The sequence below is a fragment of the Thamnophis elegans genome, chromosome 10, assembly GCF_009769535.1.
Source record: "Thamnophis elegans isolate rThaEle1 chromosome 10, rThaEle1.pri, whole genome shotgun sequence".
In the NCBI taxonomy this organism is placed as follows: domain Eukaryota; kingdom Metazoa; phylum Chordata; class Lepidosauria; order Squamata; family Colubridae; genus Thamnophis; species Thamnophis elegans.
This window is the reverse complement of record NC_045550.1, coordinates 29,207,314-29,222,751: the sequence shown is the minus strand read 5'-3', so window position 1 is coordinate 29,222,751 and position 15,438 is coordinate 29,207,314. Positions and strand designations below refer to the sequence as shown.

Sequence of the window (15,438 nt, the reverse complement as noted above, 5' to 3'; positions counted from 1 at the left end):
TTAGCAAAATGTTTTTTTCTTGCCAACAGACATTTGTTGGAAAGATGGCTTTTCTCAATGGTGGTGTTCTATCTCTCAAATGCCGTCTAAGTTAAAATATTTATTGGTTCTGATGCAATAACTTCAGTGCTAAGATAAATATTTTAAAATTTCCAAGACATATTAAAAGACATGTAGTCAGTTCTAATGTTTTTATGCTTTGTTTTGTTTGAATATGTTTCCAATTTTAAATTGACTATTTTATGCCTACTGCATATTACTGAGAAGTTTTAGGATGATGATGGATTAAATAAAATAATATGCATTGGCTTTCTCAGTATGGTCAAGGAAATTAAGCAAAATAACATGGATTCAACCCAAAAGCTTGAAGGAACACTGAAGTTATTCATGTAATATTATCTTTTCCTCCTTTCCTTCAACCCAACTTGGTAGAGCTTCAATTCTTTTCCTCTACACTGAGAAAGTGATTATTACAGTGGGGAAGAGAGACTGCTGAAGAAAGCAGCACTACCCATAAATAAACTCAATTTGATTCTATTTCTCATTACCAATATCTATCTCAGAAATGTGTTTCCTGTCTGAATGTATATGCTAGACTACAATAAAGTCTACCTCCTCTCTAGTGGTAAAAGATATATAAATGTTCAGAGAATGAAAATAGAATATGGTAAAACAAACAGTGAGATTTTGTTGAGAATATCAGAATTCTCTCAATTTAAGACAAACCTCGATGCCAACACTTTCTTACATAAATTTATAAAAATTGTAATTACCGTAGATGTACAATTAAACCATACTTTTTACTTCGATACCATTTATAAATAAAGTTGCTTACAATCAGCAAAATCTATTACTTACACAGTTTTCTTGTCCTGTCGTAATAATTTAGATGAAAATTCACTAAGTACTTCCAGGAAAGCAAGGTTAGGAGGTGGATATTCCTGTCCTTTTTGATTTTGATATTTAAATGCAAATTCTATGCCATCTCTGTAATAAGATATTAAGAACTAAATAACTGTATCAAATGTTATAAACTCTATACAAACTTCAAATAAAATACCAGGTGCAGTGAAAAAGAAAGGATGATTCAATGCATCACTATCCATATTAAATATAATATCTTTATATATCTTAACATGCTACTACAAAGATCAGGAGAGTTTCAAGAACTGGATGGATTTTTTAAGTATATGTCAAAAAGTTAAGATTTTATGAAAAATTATAGATTTATCAGCAAGCAAACAAACAAATGGTTGCCTTCAATATTAGAAATGTGGTGTGACCACAGATTTACAATCCTGGATTAAGTATTTATCTTGATGAACTGGTTTTCCATAGATATAAACAGACAGACTATTCAACAGTATTTTTTTGTAATCATGGTTAAATTGCACGTTTAATATCAGGGGGAAATTATTTTAATTAAATGTAACATATATTTTCATTGTATCCTCTTCCTGTTTTTGGTTTTTTCTTTTTAAACTTTTTTACAACTTTTCTTTTTATACATTAAAATAATTTTAGAGCATTTATTACTTACACTAGAGGTCATACACATAGTGATAACTAATATGCAGTGATTGCTATTTATGAATCATTTCTTCAAATTGCTTAGAACAAATGTAATACAATATAGAATGCTGTTTAGAAAATGTGACTAACATTTAAACAATCAACTTTTATAACTATTTATTACAAAAGCCTAATTATTCTCTTAAGCACCAATGCAATACCCCCCCCCACACACACACACTCAATAAAACAATGTGTAGTGTTACTGGACATATTTATAACCTATTTTAAAAAAGACATTACTTGACTTCAACACATTCCTTGCCACTCACTTGTGTAACGTGGCTACAGCTTCTCTTGTCTTTATCTGGTCCAGACCGAAGGTAAGAGCAAAACGACGGGCCAGCTCCTTAATGCCACTGACATGGGCAGATGTCCTGTCCAAGTTAGGACCTTGCTCTTGAACAAGCTCATTAAATAGCTGCAGAAAGAACTGAAAGTTCAAATCTTTACAGATATAGTGGCACATTCTACATCAATATTTAGGGCTTAGAGCTGTGGTTTCCAACAGATCTTAGAAAAGAAAGAAATGAATAATGGAAACTATCTGATAAACTTACTGTATGTATGTATGTATGTATGTATGTATGTATGTATGTATGTATTAATTATGTATGTATATAGTCTATCCTTTTATGTGGAGATTAGTATGCAGGACAGACCATTATAATGTTTGATTGCATTAATAATAATGTATGATTTTTAGATTACTCTTAATTAGTAGGCTTTCAGGTATTCTCTCAACATCATTTGTAAAATATGGACATACATTTCAGTAAATGTTTATTAGGAAAAATTGGATTGCCTTTGTTTTGTTAAAAGAGCCCCTCCGCCTTTTTTCTCTAATTCAGTTATATTCAGCAATGGGATTCTGTCATACTATGAAGTAACAGTTACAGAAGTATTTCCATCTTTCTCCCCTATGTGAAAGAGTAGTAATAACACTACTTGTAATATCATGTTTCTCAATCTTCTTTTAAAAAAATTTAAAAAATTGGGTAATTTTTATCTAAGCTTGCAATGCAACAAGCTTTTAACTCATAACGCTGACCAAAGTACTATATAATAAAATTATTGAAATGTGATACTAAATATGCATACGGAAGATAATAATTGGAGCACACTGTTTTTCTATTTTAACTGTATTGTATGAGTTGTACGGCCTTTTTGTTCACATATATTTTGTCAAAATTAATCTATGATTAATTAATGTATTCTGAATGAGAATAAAGAGCCGAGGTGGCACACTGGTTAGAGTGCAATACTGCAGCCACTTCAGCTGACTGCTAGCTGCAGTTCGGTAGTTCAAATCTCACCGGCTCAAGGTTGACTCAGCCTTCCATCCTTCTGAGGTGGGTAAAATGAGGACCCAGACTGTGGGGGCAATATGCTGACTCTGTAAACCGCTTAGAGAGGGCTGAAAGCCCTATGAAGCGGTATATAAGTCTAACTGCTATTGCTATAAAGTGATTAAGATCCTGGACTAGCATCAGACAGATCCAGGCTATAGTTTAGTTCTAGATGACACTGGGCCAGTCATTCTTAGTTCAGCCTACCTCATAGGGTGGTTGTTATGGAGAAAAATAGCAGAATGTTGCCTTGAGTTCCTATAAGGAAGGGGATGCTATAAATTAAGAAATAAATAAAATAATTTTATGATGTAGTCCTGAACTGATCATAGATGACAATTTCTAACTGTTCCAGATTATCCAAATCAGAAATTTTGTAATAGTTTATAAATATTCATATTAAACTCTATGCTATGGTCACATGATAGCAACAGAATATTCAAATATATGAAGAAAGTTATTTGTATACAAGACTTATTTAAGAATTAGTGTGGGCTAAAGATTTTTACCTGCTGTAAACTGAGAATGAGAGTTTTTGCACATTGAATTTTATCGATTTGTCTTGTTTTACTCAATGTCTCCTTAATGATATCACCATAGTCATTGTAGTACTAAAAGCAAGAAAAAAGCACATTTTAACTAACAATGCATTTAATTTTTATTGACTATCTTTTTCTTAATCAACCCTTAATGTGGGGTTTTAAATTGTCTTATCTAATGAACCATCCCTCCTACACGAGAATTAATTAATAAATGCTAATTTCGAATCGTGTTAAGTTAAATAGTTTTATACTGCCAACTGAATTTCTCTTTGTACATAAGGTAAGATTTTGTGTATAAAAAACTCCCTCTATTTCATTATACCTCCATGCAAAGACCTAAGATCCAACCCAAAGTCAAGATAACTGCTATGCAGAAATAGTATGGGGGAATTCTAGTGTTAAAAAATAATGATCATTAACAAAAAGAAATAAATCCAGTTACACCCAGTAGTACAGTAGCTAAGGCCCCATGTTTGAACTCACTTTTGGCCCAAAGCTAGCTGGGTAACTTTGGACCAATTATTGTTTTTCAATCCTAAGAAGAAGGCAATGGCAAATCATTTCTGATGATCTTGCCAGAAAAGGATTTGTTTAGGCAGTTGTTAGGAATGAGGATTGACTCCAAAGCACAAGATCAAGAACTATAAAGTAATATTTTTCAATTGTAGTGTTACGAAAATAATTCAATTGTAAATATTTTGGACAAAGTACTCAAGAACATTATTCACTGGGAAAGAGTTAAAATTATAGACGTATTTATAATGGAAGTTTTGCATTGGAAACTTTTCAATGATTCGTTCCTACTTAATGCAGCTTTGAATACTTCATCTTATTTTGTTCAAGAGGATCTCTTCAACCACACTTAAGTAAATGGAGGATCACTTTAAAATGCATGCCTGACTTTTCACCAAAATAAAATTAGCCTTAGATATATCCATATATTTTGGGAAATCTGATTTGTTAGGACAAAGTAACAGAGCACAGAATCATACCTTCATGTAATGCTTGAAGATATCAGCTGCCGCATGCATATCTACAATATCATAAATTATAAGTTTACTAAAGGCAGCCAAAAGATTCCTTCTCTTGTGTAAAGCTTCGATTTTATTAGCTTCATCTTCTTCATCTCCCTCTAAACAATAAATAAAATAAAATAAAATACAGTTGCTTTTTAATGTCATTATTTCTCATTTACCTAATAGATACATTCTACAGTTCTCTAAAATATGATGGGATAGTTATGTTATGATCGTTGTTAACTAGCAACAAGAGAAAGTTCCTAAAAATACCGTACTGTTCCTGGCCAAGATTTGATTGGCAGCATTCTTTCTAGATACTCAATTACATTTAGTCTCCCTGCCTCAGGGGTGAAACCCAGCAGGTTCTGGAGAACCAGTAGTGGAAATTTTGAGTAGTTTGGAGAACTGGCAAATACCACCTCAGCCTGGCCCCAGAGTTCAGTGGGAATGGGGATTTTCCAGTATTCTTCCCCTGCCACTCCCACCAAGCCATGCCCACAGAACCGGTAGTAAAAAACTTTGAATTTCACCACTGCCCTGGCCCCTTTCCTCCTTTGCTCCTGAAACTACAAGTAGTCCTCGAGGTATGAACCTAATTGAGCCTGTTCATTAGGTTCATAAGTAAAATAAAATTGTTAAATGAATCAGACTCAATTTTTATGAATTTTTAAAATTAAATTCATTAATGGAATCAAATGGCTCATTAAATGAAGATCTGACTTACTATTTCCTCTGATTCATTAACTGATCACTGCCATCGTTAACTGAACTGAAAGGCTTTCCCAGCACCACTTATCAGCAGTTTCCAGTTGCCAGCAGGCTCTCAGAGTTTGCGGTTGCTTTTTAAAAAACTCATTTGCTACTAGTTAGCTCAAACTTCTTTAGACAGCTGCTCAGAGGGCGTTGAGGTGGTAATTTACCCAGCTCTCCCGACTGTAGTTGCTTAAAAAAAAACCTAATTAATTCATTCCACTAATTAGCTTAAGAGTCTCTAGCCAGGCACCCAGAGACAGATGGCGGAAGGATTTATAGAACTCTTGGCTTGCAACAGTAACAGAGATGCAAGGGACCTTGAGGTCATCTAGTTTAACCCACTGCTCTCACAAGAGAGTATTTCTGATAAATGCCTATCCAGTCTCTTCTTAAAAGCTTCCAGACATCGGGCACCACAACCTCTAGAGGCAATTTAAATTTAAAACCTACAAATTACAATAATATAATCTTCAAAATAAAAGCAAAGAAACACAATGTTATAGAATGCTTTGTGTAGATGCTGACTAGCATTTCGACAAGCAGCTTCAAGGCAAATGCAAACAAACACAATAGTTTGCAAAATATAGTACTTAAAAAGCACAACAGTTCCCAAAGTGCTTACAAACAAACAATACAATGCTATAGAATAACAAAAAAGAATATTTTAAAACACTTACAAGAGTAATTCTAGCACTCAATTGTAGCACTAGTCCTCAAGCCCATGCAACACCCTAATACCCACCTACCCCCAACTAACTTGCACTGGCTGCAAAGATCACTGGCTCTTATTTGGCCATGTGACCAGGAACAAAAAAAAGAAAAAAACCTGCTGGCTTCAGGAAATTGTATGTCTTAACCCCGAAAGGCACAGGCAAGTTACAGAGTTAAAAATGGCCACCATTGCAGCAGTGACTGAATCCAAGTCACATGGCTACAGAGGCCTCTTTTTGATTGCAGTTTTGAATTTCTAATGTAAGTACCCTTTCTGAACAAACCTGTTGTGAAAATTCACAAAATGAACATTCGTACCTGAGGGATTATCTGTACCAACTAGTCTTCTATAGTTATTAGCTATACTTGGATTTCACAGTGTGTTGGAGAGGGAGAAGAGAGATGTTACCATTGATTGTTATATTTTTCTCCCAAACATTTATTATGTTTCAGAAATGCTATGAACTTACTTTAATTCTGTTACTGTTTCTCTTTTGTGCATGAGATAGGATGATTTGAAGAGACCAGCTTATTATTGCTATTTGTATTATTGTTGGTCACACAGTCAGCCACATGTTTGGCACTTTTATCCACCTATCAAGCCTCCTTCCTAAGGATCTGGGTTAAACAATGTTGTTGTCTGAAGGTATTACAGGTATAGTCACAGGACCGTAAGCTGTTCCAAGCAAAGCTGCCTTCTGCAATTGATAGAGATTTTTGTCAAGTGGTGCTCCAGTTCTTTAGGATTGCACCCAAAGTGCCTATTACTATTGGTACTATCTTTGCTTTCTTTTGCCACAGTCATTCTATTTCTATTTGCAGGTCTTTGTATTTTTGTGATTTTCTCTAGTTCTTTCAACTTATGAAAAAAGCTGGGGGGGGGGGTGTTTCCTAACCATTTGCAATTATTTATTTATAAGTACACATCAAAATAACTAATACTTGCCCATGCTCTGGTTCTCATCATCCTGGTCAATGAAGACATGGTCCATTACAAAGCTAAGAAGTTCAGTCTGGAGACCGGAATCTGGATTAAACACCAAAGGTTGAAGACCTTCTCTGCCTCCACTCATCAGCTGATGGCTAAAAATCATCAAGAGATCACAGAGCAGCATAAAAGCCTGAAATACAAAAACAATTTAATCAATTATGTTACAGATGTCAAAAAGGCTCAGGTTATAACATTCTAATGTAAACCCATATGTGGCTACATTTTTAACTTAAGAATTTTAGGAAGTTATGGATAATGTGTAATAGGTTGTGCATAGTTGAACTATCTGTTAGGTGCAGATAGCTAGACTGGTGAGGCCGGGTGTCAGAAGGTCCAGAATATCACAGCACTTTCAAATAGCTTCTGGAATGTCAGAGAGGCAAAGCTATTTGTTGGTTTGGAGGAAGTGAGACCTGGTTTGATCTATGAATTGGAAGCTGTTGCTTTTGTCGAAGCAGCAGAAGCTTTGGGTGAGGCAGTATTGTAAGTGGCTTATTGGTTGTTTGGTGATGGCCACAACTCTGCCTGACATCTGCTGAGGATTCTTTTGCAATGCAGCAACAGTAATTCTGGCCTGTTTCTCCTAGGCAGCAATTACAGCGACAATGATAGTTAGGAGTGGGCTATGACTACACTTCTGGGTTGTTATTATATACCATGTTTCCCCGAAAATATGACATCTTCTGAAAATAAGGCCATGCCAGATTTTTGAGGTGGGCAAAAATATACCCCCCCCCCAAAAAAAATAAGCCTTCCCCTCCAGCAAGGCAGAGCGCTACTCACTGATTCAGTGTATCCCAAACGCAACAAGCTGGGGGAGTTGGGGGGGGGGGAAACAGGCACTCACACAGATTGGAGCCTTTGGAATACTGCTGGGTTGGTGAGTGGCGCTCTGCCCAGCTGGAGAGGAGTTGCGCGAGCGCCTGTTCCGCCCCCAGCTCATGTTCCTCCGAGCCTCACCACGACCTGGGCCAGGGCAAGGGCACCGCCACCATCCCAGCACAGAGCATGGATTCTTCTCTGGCTTCCAAACCCCGGAAGTCTGCTGCCGAGTCTGCTGGGGCAGAGAGTCTTCTGGCACTGGCTGCTCTGGGAGTGTGCTTCCTACTCTATGGTTGTGGCTCAACTGCTGGAAGACTCCCAGAAGACTCGGCAGCAGACTTCTGGGGTTTGAAAGAAGCCATTCTCAGTGCTGGGATGGCAGTGCATTTAACCACTGCGCCACCTCGGCTCTTACCTGGATCACCTGGTCCCCCCAGCTCCCGTGGCTTGGCGCCTTCGGGATACCACTGGGTTGGTGAGTGGCGCTCTGCCCCGCTGGAGAGGGGGGTTGCTGGGCAGCTTCTCTCTTGCGAACAGGCTTCCGAAGAGCCTGGCGCAGGGATGGGCATAGCTATACAATTTGGGATGAACACCCTTTTAATGGTATGAGAATAGGAATGGATTTTTAGAGGAAAAACTGCAGAGTACAGGAAGCAGGAGCAGTACTCAGGTGACCTTGAGGACACAGATAAACCTCCAAGTGCTTCAAAGACCCTCTAAAAGTATGCAGATTACCAGCTGTCTGCAAGGAATATAAATCCTTCCATTCTCCACGATCCTGTCAGAGTTGAAGAAGCTTCTTGAATGAGAAGCAAAATGTCTTCAAAAGAAAAAACAAGAAAGTCCAGCTGCCTCCTGAAAAAGCACTTTTGGGACAACCATGACCTGGATGACTGAGGACCTCTACATAATTTTTTGTTCATGTTTTTTCCCCTCAAAAATGATTAATAAAAACATAATTTAAAAAAATTAGAGATACATTCTGCAGTAATATTTCCAGGAATAATTCTTGAAGTAATCTGGACCAAAATTTAAAACAGTAAAAGATAAATTACTGAATTCATTACATTCTAATCAGTTTCTTGGGATTCCTCTTCCTTTCCCAGAAAGGTTACTGAGACCAAGAAATGTCTAGGAAAAGTAGCAAGTCTATTTGCTTTTTTATACTTTTTATACCGTCATCCAATGACAACAGCAACAAAGAAGCTATGCAATATATTCTGAAAATGAATCTTCAACTCTTTCAAGAGTTCATTTCTATGTTCACTCGTAATTGTAATGAAGATGAAATACAAAAACAAAAGCATTTGCATCTTTTCTTCCTCATAATCGTTTCTCCATATCTTTTCATATAGATTCCTTAGGCAGTTATTACAACCAGTATGGCAGCACTCATGCAATAATATTTCCAAACCATATTATTATTATTATTATTATACAATTGTATCACAGCGGCCAGTTGTTTCACCGGATTTGGCATTGGTTACTAGTCGGGCCCCACCCAGGGGCCTAGGACGTCGTAACGTATTTTCTTAATATGCGTGCAGATCCAAGCAGTGCGGCTTTTTGCATTTGACTGATGGTGATTTTGTCAATTTTTAACTGTTTTAAATGTAATTCCAGTGCTTTTGGAATAGCACCCAGTGTGCCAATTACCACTGGAATTACCACTGCTGGTTTGTGCCATAGTCGTTGAATTTCGATTTTTAAGTCCTGGTATCTTGCGATTTTTTCATGTTCCTTCTCAGCGACCCTGCTATCACCTGGTATTGCGATGTCTATGATTGTGACCTTATTTTTCTCAACCAGTGTGATGTCTGGTGTATTATGCGCCAGTATTTTGTCGGTTTGTATACGGAAATCCCACAAGATCTTGACCATCTGATTTTCTGTGACTTTTTCAGGCTGATGTTCCCACCAGTTTGTTGCTGTTTTAATATTATAATTTTTGCACAAATTCCAATGGATCATTTGTGCTACTGAATTGTGCCGCAATTTATAGTCAGTCTGCGCGATTTTTTTACAGCAGCTGAGTATGTGATCAACAGTTTCATCAGCTTCTTTGCAAAGTCTGCATTTGGCATCATCAGAGGATTTTTCGATTTTGGCCTTAATGGCATTTGTGCGGATAGCTTGTTCTTGCGCAGCCAGGATTAGTGATTCTGTTTCTTTCTTTAATGTACCTGTTGTTAACCATAACCAAGTTTGTTCACTGTCCACTTTATCTTTTATTTTTTCCAGAAATTGGCCATGCAGTGCTTTGTTCTGCCAACTCTCCATTCTTGATTTTATCACATCTTTTCTGTATTCTTGTTTCGTCTGTTGGGCCTTCAGTAGATTTTTGTTCTTTACTTCGATTAATAGATGTTCTTGACTTTCTTTTAAATAATCAGCCAGTGCATGTTTTTCTTCTTCAACTGTTTGCTTCACTTGTAATAATCCTCTGCCACCTGATTTTCGGGGCAGGTACAGTCTATCAGTATCACCACGTGGATGTAAACTGTAGTGCATTGTCATTAGTTTCCTGGTTTTTCGGTCCAAAAGGTCCAAATCAGCTTGTGTCCAGTTAACTATGCCAGCTGTGTATCTTATAACTGGTATTGCCCAGGTATTTATGGCCTTGATTGTATTTCCACCATTCAATTTAGATTTCAAAATTTTCCTAACTCTGTTGGTGTACTCTCGCCTGACAATAGTTTTTACTTCTCCATGCTTGATGTTATCCAACTGCAGAATGCCTAAGTATTTGTAGGCTTCATTTTCTTTGCATTTAATTAATTGGCCATTGGGCATTTCAATTCCCTCACATGCAGTGATTTTGCCCCTTTTTATGGATACAGTGGCGCATTTTTCCATGCCAAACTGCATTGAAATATCGGTGCTGAATACTCGGACTGTGTTTGTCAATGATTGGATTTCTATTTCTGACTTTCCATAGAGTTTCAAATCATCCATATATAGTAAATGTGAAATTTTTTCAGCTTCTTTGGCTTTTTGGTAGCCTAATTTCATTTTTTTTAAGATTATTGATAGTGGGATCATTGCGATGATGAAGAGAAGAGGTGAAAGTGAATCACCCTGGAAAATTCCTCGCTTGATATTAACCATTCCGTAGATCTCATTCCCTACTGCCAACTCAGTTCTCCATTGTTTCATCGCCTTTTCAGTAAAGGATGTAATATTTTTGCTAATGCCAGTTGTTTCTAAGCATTTTATGATCCAACTATGTGGCATAGTTATTATTATTATTATTATTATTATTATTATTATTATTATTATACAATTGTATCACAGCGGCCAGTTGTTTCGCCGGATTTGGCATTGGTTACTAGTCGGGCCCAACCCAGGGGCCTAGGACGTCGTAATGTATTTTCGTAATATGCGTGCAGATCCAAGCAGTGCGGCTTTTTGCATTTGACTGATGGTGATTTTGTCAATTTTTAACTGTTTTAAATGTAATTCCAGTGCTTTTGGAATAGCACCCAGTGTGTCAGTTACCACTGGAATTACCATTGCTGGTTTGTGCCATAGTCGTTGAATTTCGATTTTTAAGTCCTGGTATTTTGCGATTATTATTGTTGTTGTTGTTGTTGTTGTTGTTATTATTGAAGAACACTTTTATAACTAAGAGAAACACTTCAGCAAGTATACTTGTAGATGTAGATTTTTAAAAAAATTAAGCAGCGTTTTAAAAAGTATGGTGAGCAAATTACTCAAGTTTTAATATGAGAAATGTTTAAAATCACAAATCTCATCCAGCAAAGCATATACACAAATATTATATTATATACTTAAAAGAGTGCTTATGGAAGTTAAGGGGAAAGTAAATGATCTTTACCCTTCAATCAGAAAGAGATATAGCATTAGTAGTTAATAGCAAAAAGTTTCAATTAAATTTTTGTTTGCATGTTTCATTAGTAACCAAAACCAGAAGTAAAATATAGGAAACTAATATGAAAACACAATTAGAAATAAACTCTGGAACTCCATTAACTTCCAATATCTAGCCAGACCTCAATTTTAATTCAGAATGAAACCATATTAATTGTGTGACTAATTACATCTAACCTTCACAAAAGGCTCCCAGAATAGGCAAAATTAAATTAGAACAAATATTAAAAGTTTACAAATTATCCAAATTGATAGAGAAAGCTTAGTGTTGGGATTTTTGTAGGAAATAAGATATATAACAGTTTGTAAAATACTGTCATCATGTTTTTTGTATTTAACTGTTACCTGCTCTTTTACTGGAGTGTTGACATTTGACAGACATTGTTGGCAGACAGCCAGAAATGATTTGACTGTTTTCCTTAATACCAATAAATCTTCCTAGAGGAAACATATGAACAATTATCCAATTTTCAGTATCAGTCAACATTTTCAGGAAAAAAATATTCAGAATAGACAGAAAGAAAATGTACTGTGGAATAATAGCTGCAGATGGCGCCTCTAAATTGGCTCACAATATCACAATTTAAATAATAAAATCCAAGAATAAAATAGACCTGCAGTAAGCAGATTTGGAAAGTGATGGGACAGAGTTACTGCAATACCTAGTTTTAAAGTTGTATTTCGATGCCTCAGAAGGGAATATTTAAGAGATTCTTTTCCTATTATGAAATGATAATATCAAGTGAAAGAAAATACCAAGAAGAAATAAAATAGACACATAAACCTAAACAATATACTAATAATATAAATCACCCTAATAAATAATATTCATATAATCAATAACAATTTATTAAAAATTATAAAATGTCTATTCTCATAGGACATAAAAGAGATACCATGCCCAAAAAGAAATGTATTATGCCAATTTTTAATTTTTAGAAAATAATTTCAAAACTAGAAACATTAAATATTTCTGAATCAAGACTATGATGTCTAGTTAACAGTACTTTTCCAACCTCTCAATATAACTCCCTTGGCGAATCTACATGCTCAATATAAACAACCTTTCTCAAAAATAGTCTTTAACAACTTGAAAAGTCTACCTATATATTTATCAATATATCTTGCAATATAATTCCAAAATGAAACCAAAACCAGGCTTGACCAAGTCATATTATTCAATGAACAGTAGTCCTCGACTAATATTTTTAGCAATTGTTCAAAGTTATGATAGTTGTGAAAAAAATAGACTTATGACTGATCCCCAAAGTTATGGCCATTGCAGTGCCCCCCAAAAGAGGGGGGGGGGAATAAATATACATGGAGCTCTCAACTTACAGCCATTCATTTATTGATTGTTTAAAATTGCAACAGCATTGGAAAAAAATGACTTATAATAAGCCATGGGTGGTTGGAAACTGGCTCTCATTTCCAATAGTAGCAGAATTCTAGGGTCACATGATTGCCATTTGCAATCTTCTCAGCTGGATTTTGAAAAGCTAAGTCAATAGGGAAGCCAGCAGGGAGGGTAACAAATCATGATTACGTGATATCTCACTTAATGACAACTGTGGCTAAAAGGTCATAAAATCAGGTATGGTCAATGACTACACCACTTAACAAATTTTCTGCTCCCAATTGTGGTCACACATAAAGGACTACCTGCTTAACAATACCTAGGAAAACGGTAATTATATTTAAGAAAACAGAATGGATTTTGTGAGTATAAAATAATAGGGAAAAACAATGTATTTGGAAAAAAGGTTTTCCATAATTTGTGGGAGTCAAGCACTTTTCTACATACTTTTATTCACATGAAGATGTAATTTCAAAATCTATACACTAAAACTGTGATTCTGTCATGGCAATTGTTTTTCATTTCCAGAGAGTTAGACCTTGAGGAAACTTAATGTGATATAAGGACTTCAGCTAATGAATTATGTACATACTATTAAGGTTTCACAATAAAATGATTATTTGTCTATTCTAGTTATGTTAATTATATATTTGTGCAATACATAAGAGCGGATATACAAATGTGTATATGCAGGCTGGGTGAAGAAAAATAAATAACTTTTTCTATTGTATGTAAGTGGGAACTATGATTTTCAGATAAGAAGCTAGACACAAGGGCTATAATCTTACAGCAGACTTAATTGGAAACATATTAATACTTCAGTTAAAATGCAAGAAAAATCCCAGCTCAAATTATATAGAATAGTAATTCTCAACTGGAGCCATATGACCCTTGAAAGCTGTAGTGAAAAACATGTAACATATGCTTAGAGGGTAACTGAAAAGCAAAATGTATTACAGGTAGTCCTTATGACCATATTTGAGACCAATTTTTCTATTGCTAAGCAACATGATTGTTAAGTGAGTCACTGAAGTAATTAAGTGAATCATGCAGTTGTTAAGTGAATCCAACGTCCTTCCTTCACTTTGCTTTTTGGAAGTTGGCTTAGAAGATCGCAAATGGCCATGTGATCCCGGAATGCTGCAACTGACATAAAATACATGCTGGTTGCCAAGCACCCCAAATTTGATGGTGCTGCGACAGTTCTGCAAGAACTGGTAGTATGTCATTTTTTTCAGTGCTGTTGTAACTCTGAACAGTTGACTGCAAATTGGGCATTACCTGTATACAGTAAATATTGTCTTGTTGATGCCAGAAGTAGGGCATTTATGAAAGAATGTAGGACAATCAACTCAATTATCTCCCAGTGTTAGAATTTACTGTGATCCATAGTATCTTACTTTTGAAGGAGATCCTTCTGTAATTTTTACCAGCTGCCAGAGAATAGAATAATGGGAACACTGAAGAGCCTGAACCACTATCTGAAACAAAATCCACAGCAGACAAATAAGTATGAAGTTTGCACAGTTTGCAGCAAATATGAAGTATTGTTTACAAACAATGCATTTAGAGGATTTAAGACTATGCAAAGGATCAATTTATTAATTGAGATGGAGGACAAATAATATCTACAATCAACTGACATTTTAATTGCATAGTTTAGAATAGAATAGAAATCTTTATTGGCAAATGTGATTGGACACTCAAGGTATTTGTCTTTGGTGTATATACTCTCAGTGTACATAAAGAAAGCGAGGAAAGCTCAAATACAGCCTGAGCATCTCAAATTAAAAATGTATGGTATGGTTTAAAGTAGCTTGTTCCAAATTTTAAACTATGTATTTCAATAGCATGCATCTAATTTGTTACAGGACTTTAAAACGAAACTTGTGAAACTGATTTTTGCTTAACAGCATGACAATTTCTCTTACTTTTATTTTTCTCCTTATTTTTCAAACTTAAAAAAAAACTTTACAAATAAAAGGGGACAAGAAATCTTAGCAGGTGCCAAGAGAACTGTGTGAAAACACCAAGTTGCTGATGAAAATTACCCTGTTTTCCATGGATTAAAGTAGTCACATTTCTATTTAGCAATAAAGCTAATTTGAAGGACTATGGGGCACATTTTATCATTTAGCCTAACCCACTCATACAACTGTTGTGAAGGAAAAATTATGGGAGAAATAAAGAACTTGATACTTTTGCAGTCCTCAAATGAATATAGGATATGAATGTAAAAAACATTAATTAAAAATATCTCGCCTTTATTACTTTTATAAATAACTCAAAGCAGTGAACATACCTAATACTCCTTCCTTCTCCTATTTTCCTCACAATAACCCTGTGAAGTGGTTTGGGCTGAGACAGAGAGAGAGAGAGAGAGAGGGTGGCTCAAAGTCACCCAGCTGGCTTTTATGCCTAACGTAGGACT

The 15,438-nt window shown here is 35.6% G+C and overlaps 1 protein-coding gene across 1 annotated transcript in view; it reads right to left on the bottom strand.

The window, feature by feature from the left end:
- Nucleotides 1–15,438, bottom strand: part of STAG1 (stromal antigen 1) — a 207,274-nt gene that overhangs the window by 16,066 nt on the left and 175,770 nt on the right. The window contains exons 22-28 of the mRNA XM_032226009.1: nt 14,408–14,488; nt 11,996–12,088; nt 6,893–7,067; nt 4,456–4,595; nt 3,431–3,532; nt 1,845–1,993; nt 859–987 (exon numbers count right to left, since the gene is read on the bottom strand). Coding sequence (XP_032081900.1) covers nt 859–987; nt 1,845–1,993; nt 3,431–3,532; nt 4,456–4,595; nt 6,893–7,067; nt 11,996–12,088; nt 14,408–14,488 — 869 coding nt within the window. The remainder of the gene's footprint in view (nt 1–858; nt 988–1,844; nt 1,994–3,430; nt 3,533–4,455; nt 4,596–6,892; nt 7,068–11,995; nt 12,089–14,407; nt 14,489–15,438) is intronic.